Below are 12,382 nucleotides of genomic sequence, written 5' to 3' on the forward strand. Positions count from 1 at the left end.
ATTGACATTACAGAAGGGAACTGCTGAAGCTGTCACATGACAGTTTATGAGGCTTTAATGTCAGGATGTTGTACGAATGTCAAGTCTCAGGGCTAATTACGTCTTCCTGTCATTTACAAGAGTTGAGAACTTTGATTGAGCCTAACAATGCACAGCACATTCTAACGTTTCAGCACACCCAAGGAATCTCAACTTTGTTCAGCATGGACCTTTTGTCAAGTACGATTTCCCTTTTAAAGATTCGATGGACAAGTGAATTAAAGCTCTTCTAGTTCTGTTTACGAGGAGATAAATACAATGACCTGCAGACTTGACATGAGCTAATTAAAGGTCAGGAACACTCTCAGCTTCTAATGGGTCAAAATCTAAAACTCTAAAACCTGTTCCGGCTAAATAACTTAACCAAACTATATTCATGTCATGTATAATAATAATGTTTCACGAGGCCTGAATAGGTTTTCCTGAACTACTGGAATAATTAACTAGTAAAAAGAAAATTGCAAAGAGTTCCGTTAAATTCTCAGAATGTGTGAAATGTACAGTTAAGTATTCATGTCATGTCTAGATCCAACCCCAACCAAACTATAATCATGTCATGTCTAGATCCAAGCTAACCAAACTATAATCATGTCATGTCTAAATCCAACCCCAACCAAACTATAATCATGTCATGTCTAGATCCAACCCCAACCAAACTATAATGATGTCATGTCTAGATCCAACCCCAACCAAACTATAATCATGTCATGTCTAGATCCAAGCTAACCAAACTATAATCATGTCATGTCTAAATCCAACCCCAACCAAACTATAATCATGTCATGTCTAGATCCAAACCCAACCAAACTATAATCATGTCATGTCTAGATCCAACCCCAACCAAACTATAATCATGTCATGTCTAGATCCAAGCTAACCAAACTATAATCATGTCATGTCTAGATCCAACCCCAACCAAACTATAATCATGTCATGTCTAAATCCAACCCCAACCAAACTATAATCATGTCATGTCTAGATCCAAGCTAACCAAACTATAATCATGTCATGTCTAGATCCAACACCAACCAAACTATAATCATGTCATGTCTAAATCCAACCCCAACCAAACTATAATCATGTCATGTCTAGATCCAAGCTAACCAAACTATAATCATGTCATGTCTAGATCCAAGCTAACCAAACTATAATCATGTCATGTCTAGATTCAAACAAACCAAGCTATAATCATGTCATGTCTAGATCCAAGCTAACCAAACTATAATCATGTCATGTCTAGATCCAACCCCAACCAAACTATAATCATGTCATGTCTAAATCCAACCCCAACCAAACTATAATCATGTCATGTCTAGATCCAACCCCAACCAAACTATAATGATGTCATGTCTAGATTCAAACCAACCAAACTTTAAACATGTCATGTCTAGATTCAAGCCAACCAAACTATAATCATGTCATGTCTACATTCAAACCAACCAAACTATAATCATGTCATGTCTAGATTCAAACAAACCAAACTTTAATCATGTCATGTCTAGATTCAAGGTAACCAAACTATAATCATGTCATGTCTAGATTCAAACAAACCAAACTATAATCATGTCATGTCTAGATTCAAACCAACCAAACTTTAATCATGTCATGTCTAGATCCAAGCTAACAAAACTATAATCATGTCATGTCTAGATCCAAGCTAACCAAACTATAATCATGTCATGTCTAGATTCAAACAAACCAAGCTATAATCATGTCATGTCTAGATCCAAGCTAACCAAACTATAATCATGTCATGTCTAGATCCAACCCCAACAAAACTATAATCATGTCATGTCTAAATCCAACCCCAACCAAACTATAATCATGTCATGTCTAGATCCAAGCTAACCAAACTATATTCATGTCATGTCTAGATCCAAGCTAACCAAACTATATTCAGGTCATGTCTAGATTCAAGCTAACCTAACTATAATCATGTCATGTCTAGATTCAAACAAACCAAACTTTAATCATGTCATGTCTAGATTCAAGGTAACCAAACTATAATCATGTCATGTCTAGATTCAAACCAACCAAACTATAATCATGTCATGTCTAGATTCAAACCAACCAAACTTTAATCATGTCATGTCTAGATCCAAGCTAACCAAACTAAAATCATGTCATGTCTAGATCCAAGCTAACCAAACTATAATCATGTCATGTCTAGATTCAAACAAACCAAGCTATAATCATGTCATGTCTAGATCCAAGCTAACCAAACTATAATCATGTCATGTCTAGATCCAACCCCAACCAAACTATAATCATGTCATGTCTAAATCCAACCCCAACCAAACTATAATCATGTCATGTCTAGATCCAAGCTAACCAAACTATATTCATGTCATGTCTAGATCCAAGCTAACCAAACTATATTAAGGTCATGTCTAGATCCAAGCTAACCAAACTATATTCATTTCATGTCTAGATTCAAGCTAACCAAACTATAATCATGTCATGTCTAGATTCAAGGTAACCAAACTATAATCATGTCATGTCTAGATTCGAACAAACCAAACTATAATCATGTCATGTCTAGATTCAAACCAACCAAACTTTAATCATGTCATGTCTAGATTCAAACCAACCAAACTTTAATCATGTCATGTCTAGATTCAAGCCAACCAAACTATAATCATGTCATGTCTAGATTCAAACCAACCAAACTATAATCATGTCATGTCTAGATTCAAACCAACCAAACTATAATCATGTCATGTCTAGATTCAAACAAACCAAACTTTAATCATGTCATGTCTAGATTCAAACAAACTAAACTATAATCATGTCATGTCTAGATTCAAACCAACCAAACTTTAATCATGTCATGTCTAGATTCAAGCTAACCAAACTATAATCATGTCATGTCTAGATCCAAGCTAACTAAGCTATAATCATGTCATGTCTAGATCAAAGCTAACCAAACTATAATCATGTCATGTCTAGATCCAAGCTAACCAAATTATAATCATGTCATGTATAGATTCAAGGTAACCAAACTATAATCATGTCATGTCTAGATCCAAGCTAACTAAGCTATAATCATGTCATGTCTAGATCAAAGCTAACCAAACTATAATCATGTCATGTCTAGATCCAAGCTAACCAAATTATAATCATGTCATGTATAGATTCAAGGTAACCCAACTATAATCATGTCATGTCTAGATCCAAGCTAACCAAACTATAATCATGTCATGTCTAGATCAAAGCTAACCAAACTATAATCATGTCATGTCTAGATTCAAGGTAACCAAACTATAATCATGTCATGTCTAGATCCAAGCCAACCAAGCTATAATCATGTCATGTCTAGATTCAAGGTAACCAAACTATAATCATGTCATGTCTAGATTCAAGGTAACCAAACTATAATCATGTCATGTCTAGATCCAAGCCAACCAAGCTATAATCATGTCATGTCTAGATTCAAGGTAACCAAACTATAATCATGTCATGTCTAGATTCAAACCAACCAAACTATAATCATGTCATGTCTAGATCCAAGCAACATATTCTCATGCCATGTTTAGATCCAAGCTTACTTACTGAATGAAGCCATATCTGTCTGTCACATGGTACACTTCAAAAGCAGGGTCCTCCCAGGGGTCAATCTGAGCTCCTTCCTCACGCCCCTAGCAACAAAAAAACAAAAAAAAAAAAAACATCAGTTGGTTAGTACTTGTTGTAATAATTCAGGGGCTGTAACCAGAATACATGTGGTGAAATAAGAGTTGTCTTCACATGATAGTATGCACAATACATATATATAATATTAATATATTCCAATGTTTGGTGGAGAGATTCATCTCATCATTAATTACCTGATGTGTTTAAATTCAACTCTTCAGTGACTTTCCATTCTCAGAATGAACAAACACCATGTAAACAAAAATGTATAAAGGAGAATGGGTGAGGGAGAAATAACATGTACAATTATCTAAGGGGACAAAACCTCACAAATTTAGCCACATCTGGAAGGATTAATTTCCCATGTTGGTATCTCAAACAAAATATTTAATTCCAAGTAATTAATTGACTAATTGCTTAATTTTGTCTACTGGTTCAGGTTTTGTTAGGCACACTATAATAATTGTGTAAAGTTTCAACTTGAATCGAGAATGAGGGTGGGAGAAACAATGTGTACAAACTTTGGCTCAGGACAAAGCCAGTCCAAATAAGCTTGGTATTAAAACATTTTGAAATCTGACAAGGTAGATATGTTAAATGGGAACATGGTATGTGTTCAGGGCCGGTCTTAGGCCACTGCAACCTATGCGGTAGCAGTGGGCCCCGCACTTTCATAGGCCCCGCGCTAATTCTATGTGTAATTATTAATTGCAAAGTATAAGCGAAAAATTCCTGGAAATGTCCTGCACTTATTAAAATCTCCTGAAAACTCATAAAAGTCTCCTGAAAAATTGACAAAATTAAAATTCATTACGGAAAACACAAATCCTACGCGCGATAAAAAAAAAAAGCCATTGTCAGCTTTCCAGTAATAGAATGTGATAATCGGAGGAATTTTCCCCTTAACCTGAAGCTCCAATACCTTTGTTACTTTTATAGTCAATGGCATATAAATATGCCATAGGTTGAGAGATTCGTAAAGTAAAGTTAACCGTTAACTTGAACGCAATTTTGTACTTAGAAAAGAATAAATAGAATGCAAAGTCGAATTAATTTTCTAATACAAAATCTTAATTTTCACTTACTATCCTTATTCTCATCCAGACTAGGCCCCGCGCAATCAGTTTCGCATAGGGCCCCGCAATCGCTAGGACTAGCCCTGTATGTGTTGCATTTAAAAACAAACTACCCACAACTGAGAAGCAGCTTCAGTATTGCCAAATGAGAAATCTCTTCCCTCCATGTATTGGAAAGGACAGGTCAGATTAACAGATATGTTTTTTTTTTCTTCTCAGCATTCAATTAGAATTGTGCACGTGTGTATGTGTGCATGTGTGTATGTGTGTATGTGTGCATGTGTGTATGTGTGCATGTGTATGTGTGCATGTGTATGTGTGCATGTGTGTATGTGTGCATGTGTGTTTCTGTCTTCAAGTGTTATCCAGCCAACACACAGAGAATCCAGATGAGACCAACATTCCCCAAAGCTTCTTTTGAAGTCCAATGTGTGACCAACTTTTCAGTCACTAGAACACTAGTGCATCTTTTTGACTTCTCAGTTACTATTCCTACACTCCAGTTGGCTGGGATACAGCTAACTGATCTAGCTGACAGCTCAAAATCCCTACAGTAGCCCTACACATTGACTTTTTTAGCCAAATGTTGATTTAGGATTTAACCACTTCCTCTTGCACTGGGCTCTAAACAACAGTTGTATTTGCCCTATCAAGTCAAGACAGCCAAACAGGGGCAGTGCTCATACAAAGATCTAGGTAAAGTGCAACAGAACCTGACCTTAGATTTACAAAGTGTGATGTTAGACCACTGACAAAGTGTGTTGCTGGACCACTGACAAAGTGTGTTGCTGGACCTCTGACAAGGTGTGTTGCGGGACCTCTAACAAGGTGTGTTGCGGGACCACTGACAAAGTGTGTTGCGGGACCACTGACAAAGTGTGTTGCGGGACCACTGACAAAGTGTGTTGTGGGACCACAGACAAAGTATGTTGCGGGACCACTGACAAAGTGTGTTGCGGGACCACTGACAAAGTGTGTTGTGGGACCACAGACAAAGTGTGTTTCAGGACTACTGACAAAGTGTGTTGTGGGATCACTGACAAAGTGTGTTGTGGGACCACTGACAGTATGTTTGGGGACCACTGACAAAGTGTGTTTCAGGACTACTGACAAAGTGTGTTGTGGGACCACTGACAAAGTGTATTGTGAAACCACTGACAGTATGTTTGGGGACCACTGACAAAGTGTGTTGCTGGACCACTGACAAAGTGTGTTGCTGGACCACTGACAAAGTATGTTGCGGGACCACTGACAAAGTGTGTTGTGGGGACCACTGACAAAGTGTATTGTGAAACCACTGACAGTATGTTTGGGGACCACTGACAAAGTATGTTTCAGGACTACTGACAAAGTGTGTTGTGGGACCACTGACAAAGTGTATTGTGAAACCACTGACAGTATGTTTGGGGACCACTGACAAAGTGTGTTGCTGGACCACTGACAAAGTATGTTGCGGGACCACTGACAAAGTGTGTTGCTGGACCACTGACAAAGTGTGTTGCGGGACCACTGACAAAGTGTGTTGCTGGACCACTGACAAAGTGTGTTGCGGGACCACTGACAAAGTGTGTTGCTGGACCACTGACAAAGTGTGTTGCGGGACCACTGACACAGTGTGTTCCAGGACCACTGACAAAGTGTGTTGCTGGACCACTGACAAAGTGTGTTGCTGGACCACTGACACAGTGTGTTCCAGGACCACTGACAAAGTGTGTTGCTGGACCACTGACAAAGTGTGTTCCAGGACCACTGACAAAGTGTGTTGCTGGACCACTGACAAAGTGTGTTGCGGGACCACTGACAAAGTGTGTTGCTGGACCACTGACAAAGTGTGTTCCAGGACCACTGACAAAGTGTGTTGCGGGACCACTGACAGTGTGCTTCAGGACCACTGACAAAGTGTGTTGCTGGACCACTGACAAAGTGTGTTGCTGGACCACTGACAAAGTGTGTTGCTGGACCTCTGACAAGGTGTGTTGCGGGATCACTGACAAAGTGTGTTGCTGGACCACTGACAAAGTGTGTTCCAGGACCACTGACAAAGTGTGTTGCGGGACCACTGACAGTGTGCTTCAGGACCACTGACAAAGTGTGTTGCTGGACCACTGACAAAGTGTGTTGCGGGACCACTGACAAAGTGTGTTGTGGGACCACTGACAAAGTATGTTGCGGGACCACTGACAAAGTGTGTTGCGGGACCACTGACAAAGTGTGTTGTGGGACCACTGACAAAGTGTGTTTCAGGACTACTGACAAAGTGTGTTGTGGGACCACTGACAAAGTGTGTTGTGGGACCACTGACAGTATGTTTGGGGACCACTGACAAAGTGTGTTTCAGGACTACTGACAAAGTGTGTTGTGGGACCACTGACAAAGTGTATTGTGAAACCACTGACAGTATGTTTGGGGACCACTGACAAAGTGTGTTGCTGGACCACTGACAAAGTGTGTTGCTGGACCACTGACAAAGTATGTTGCGGGACCACTGACAAAGTGTGTTGCTGGACCACTGACAAAGTATGTTGCGGGACCACTGACAAAGTGTGTTGCTAGACCACTGACAAAGTATGTTGCGGGACCACTGACAAAGTGTGTTGCTGGACCACTGACAAAGTGTGTTGCGGGACCACTGACACAGTGTGTTCCAGGATTACTGACAAAGTGTGTTGCTGGACCACTGACAAAGTGTGTTGCTGGACCACTGACACAGTGTGTTCCAGGACCACTGACAAAGTGTGTTGCTGGACCACTGACAAAGTGTGTTCCAGGACCACTGACAAAGTGTGTTGCTGGACCACTGACAAAGTGTGTTGCGGGACCACTGACAAAGTGTGTTGCTGGACCACTGACAAAGTGTGTTCCAGGACCACTGACAAAGTGTGTTGCGGGACCACTGACAAAGTGTGTTGCTGGACCACTGACAAAGTGTGTTGCTGGACCACTGACAAAGTGTGTTGCGGGACCACTGACAAAGTGTGTTGCTGGACCACTGACAAAGTGTGTTCCAGGACCACTGACAAAGTGTGTTGCTGGACCACTGACAAAGTGTGTTGCTGGACCACTGACAAAGTGTGTTGCTGGACCTCTGACAAGGTGTGTTGCGGGACCACTGACAAAGTGTGTTGATGGACCACTGACAAAGTGTGTTCCAGGACCACTGACAAAGTGTGTTGCGGGACCACTGACAGTGTGCTTCAGGACCACTGACAAAGTGTGTTGCTGGACCACTGACAAAGTGTGTTGCTGGACCACTGACAAAGTGTGTTGCTGGACCTCTGACAAGGTGTGTTGCGGGACCACTGACAAAGTGTGTTGCGGGACCACTGACAAAGTGTGTTGCGGGACCACTGACAAAGTGTGTTGTGGGACCACTGACAAAGTATGTTGCGGGACCACTGACAAAGTGTGTTGCGGGACCACTGACAAAGTGTGTTGCTGGACCACTGACAAAGTATGTTGCGGGACCACTGACAAAGTGTGTTGTGGGACCACTGACAAAGTGTATTGTGAAACCACTGACAGTATGTTTGGGGACCACTGACAAAGTATGTTTCAGGACTACTGACAAAGTGTGTTGTGGGACCACTGACAAAGTGTATTGTGAAACCACTGACAGTATGTTTGGGGACCACTGACAAAGTGTGTTGCTGGACTACTGACAAAGTGTGTTGCTGGACCACTGACAAAGTATGTTGCGGGACCACTGACAAAGTGTGTTGCTGGACCACTGACAAAGTATGTTGCGGGACCACTGACAAAGTGTGTTGCTGGACCACTGACAAAGTATGTTGCGGGACCACTGACAAAGTGTGTTGCTGGACCACTGACAAAGTGTGTTGCTGGACCACTGACAAAGTGTGTTGCTGGACCACTGACAAAGTGTGTTCCAGGACCACTGACAAAGTGTGTTGCTGGACCACTGACAAAGTGTGTTCCAGGACCACTGACAAAGTGTGTTGCGGGACCACTGACAGTGTGCTTCAGGACCACTGACAAAGTGTGTTGTGGGACCACTGACAAAGTGTGTTGTGGGACCACTGACGAAGTGTGTTGCAGGACCACTGACAGTGTACTTCGGGACCACTGACAAAGTGTGTTGTGGGATCACTGACAAAGTATGTTGCGGGACCACTGACAAGGTGTGTTGCTGGACCACTGACAAAGTGTGTTGCTGGACCACTGACAAAGTGTGTTGCTGGACCACTGACAAAGTGTGTTCCAGGACCACTGACAAAGTGTGTTGCTGGACCACTGACAAAGTGTGTTCCAGGACCACTGACAAAGTGTGTTGCTGGACCACTGACAAAGTGTGTTGCGGGACCACTGACAAAGTGTGTTGTGGGACCACTGACGAAGTGTGTTGCAGGACCACTGACAGTGTACTTCGGGACCACTGACAAAGTGTGTTGTGGGATCACTGACAAAGTGTGTTGAGGGACCACTGACAAAGTGTGTTGAGGGACCACTCACTAAGCGAGTGGCAGCACCACAAGCAGGTTATCTGGATCTATTTTAAAAGACTTCAACAAATGATACACGAGATCAGTTCTCTATTTGTCCAAAACTAAAGTTTGTAAAGAAATGCCTAATTTGATTGGTTTCTAATGTTTAAAAGTAAACACACTATTTCCCACTACATAATAGACCCCGAGACAATGTCCTATCTCCAGACAAGCCCATGAAGAGAGGCGGTACATTTCTTTATCAACATGTGGCCGTCACGGAACTAATCCAGGGGTGGGGCTACTGACGTCAGAGGAATGCCACATGGAACGACCCAAGTGTGACAGAGGTATACAACTATTTGGGAGGGAAGCGGTCTATGTATGTGTATGGAGGGGTGGCACTGTGTGTGTGTGTGGTACACTTGCATGTCCTGACGTCACCTTGAACCAGAACGGGCCATGCAGATGTGACCTCCGTGAACTCTCTCTCTCTCGTAAGTTACAATTCCACGAGGCGGAAACACACGATCGGAAAAAACGAACGCCTCTTTTCGTTTCGATCTGGCGTCCAAATGTGACCCGCTGACCAGCAGAGGGCGTCTACGGCAAGTCGATTGAAAGTCGTGTGTAGTCTTACTTACGCAGTGGCCAAATGATCTAGCATTAGAACGATGTGAAATAGATCCAAGCTACGCCTCACACTTTCATGTCTAGCCGTGAATTGTGGGAATACACATAAAAAGCAAACGACTTTTGTTTAAGTAGTAAGAATTGAAAAGAATTCATTTCTCAAAATGCTAATTGACAGTAGGAAAAAAAAAGCAAAATATATTATTAAAAAAAACAACTTGAAAAATAATAAGGGAAAGAACAGCTCAATTACTACCATTTCTCTCAATATTGCAAGATTTATTTCCTTTTCCCATATACAAATAAATAAATTAACGCTAATTAGTTACAACTAATTGGTTAATTTTTGTTTATTATTCATATGTTGTCATCGAATTCGGAAAAAAAAAAACATGTTAAAGAATCCTGATAGACATATCATAATTTGATCTCGGTTTCCTCCCTTTGAACTTCAATTAATAGCTTAGTTTGCTCCCTTTTCCAACCCTGTTAATTAGCAGACAGACGAACAGGTTTCCAATTTAGTGCAAGGTCATTTTTATTAACTCAAACCATTTACCTTCATAGAATTTCACGATATCTGATTTGAAGACTCCAACTGAATATCAATAAACTGCTGTTATCCTCATCACCTCGACTGAAAATCCTTCACCTATTCCTTAGTCTGTCGGCCCGTTGGGGCACCATGCAAGATCTGTCGACCGTCAATCTCTATTCCTTTCTGTATTTTGCCTTGGATATAATCTCCTTCAACGGCAGGCCCGTCAATTCTGTTATGTTGTCTTCCCATCGCTTTCTCTGTCTGCCTTTTCTTCTTTTTCCAGGTACTGTTCCCCTAAGGAAGGTCTTTGTCCGTATAGTTTTCGACTGAAGCAGACACGGTCAAACATTTGCTTGTCGTTGAACTGTGACGCTAAGACCTGCTACATCCCATTCAAGAAATCTGGCCATGTCGAGTTGCCTCAACTCATGAACTCAATCAATGTGGTCAATAAGGTGGTAGGTAGGCTGTAGCGTCGGCCTTGTGCACCTGTACTACAATAGTCACTGGTCACAGCGTGTCTGGCCGTATGTGTTAGAGAGAGTGACAGAGAGAGAGAGAGAGGAAGAGAGGTGGAAGGAAAGGACGGGAGGTTGAGAGAAATAGCCAAAAAGGGGGTGGGGGGAGACATCAATAGAAACAAAAAGCTGGAGGGGGGGGGGTGTTCCTATAATTTAAACCCAAAAAAAGGAAACAAAAACAGACCCCCTCCCCACCTTAAGTCCACAATGAGCTAAAAATAAACTTTGCTAATTTGCTGATGACAGTAGGGTGACAGACCAGAGCGCACGCGTTGTGTAGAAACAAAAGCAAGACAAGAAAAACAAAAAAAGTCTTGACTTTTCATTTTTCAGCACAAAGCATCAGGACAAAACATCAGGACAAAGCAGAGACTCTGGCCAGTTCCTCATGCAAAGTGTTTTCTAGACACATTGAAGTAGTAGGTCTACAACTACAGCACAGTGGTTGCATTTTGAAGTTGCTATAAACTACGAATTGCTGCCAGGTTTCCAGTTCAATGCTTTATTATTTACCTTATTGTACGACCGGGTGGAAACGATCGTAAGAGGAAGCGATTAGGCTAAAGGGTAGCAAAACAAGACTCCCGTGGGGGTGCCTAAAGGGGTGCGAGAGCATCCTCATTGCACTGCGCGGAGTTGTAAAAAAGCTCCCAAAACCTTGTCACAATCCAGGCGCTGTTCCTCAAGGGGCCATTACATAAATGGCGTGTCCCGCATGGTTAGCCTGGTATAGAAAAGGAAAATGGCGGGGATTTTAGTGTACGCGGTCTCTTGCCGCGAGTCTGACCCACCCGTCAGACAGAACTGTGTAAACTGTTCTCATTCAGGCCGGTGAAAGAGGACTCTTGTTCACTTTTGCTGGCCTAGAGTTTCAAGAGCCGAAGGCTCAACTTTACCTGACAGTTTAAGAAGAAGAAGAAGATGAAGTAGGCTTAACACCAATGGTTTTATTCATTTAGTCCAAAGAGTGGGGGACAGACAATTCACATTTTTCAAAATGCTCAAAACACATAAATACACGACTGCCTGGTCATGAAGTATGCGCCCTGGACTGTCGTTCGACGGTATCAATGCGAAAGGTATCAATGTGAAAGGTATCAATGTGAAAGGTATCAATGCCAAAGGTATCAATGTGAAAGGTATCAATGTGAAAGGTATCAATGTGAAAAGTATCAATGTGAAAGGTATCAATGTGAAAGGTATCAATGTGAAAGGTATCAATGTGAAAGGTATCAATGTGAAAGGTATCAATGCGAAAAGTATCAATGCGAAAAGTATCAATGTGAAAGATTTCAATGCCAAAGGTATCAATGCCAAAGGTATCAATGTGAAAGGTATCAATGCGAAAAGTATCAATGTGAAAGATTTCAATGCCAAAGGTATCAATGTGAAAGGTATCAATGTGAAAGGTTTCAATGCCAAAGGTATCAATGCCAAAGGTATCAATGCGAAAGGTATCAATGTGAAAGGTATCAATGCGAAAAGTATCAATGTGAA

At 41.6% G+C, this 12,382-nt stretch overlaps 1 protein-coding gene across 3 annotated transcripts in view; it reads right to left on the reverse strand.

Moving 5' to 3' along the window:
* The window catches only part of LOC106052839 (USP6 N-terminal-like protein), a 72,717-nt gene that overhangs the window by 22,296 nt on the left and 38,039 nt on the right, over nucleotides 1-12,382 (reverse strand). For all 3 annotated transcript variants that reach the window (XM_056032837.1, XM_056032838.1, XM_056032839.1), the window contains exon 4: nucleotides 3,592-3,677. In XM_056032837.1, coding sequence (XP_055888812.1) covers nucleotides 3,592-3,677 — 86 coding nt within the window. The remainder of the gene's footprint in view (nucleotides 1-3,591; nucleotides 3,678-12,382) is intronic.

The sequence above is a fragment of the Biomphalaria glabrata genome, chromosome 6 (assembly GCF_947242115.1).
Source record: "Biomphalaria glabrata chromosome 6, xgBioGlab47.1, whole genome shotgun sequence".
Classification (NCBI taxonomy): domain Eukaryota; kingdom Metazoa; phylum Mollusca; class Gastropoda; family Planorbidae; genus Biomphalaria; species Biomphalaria glabrata.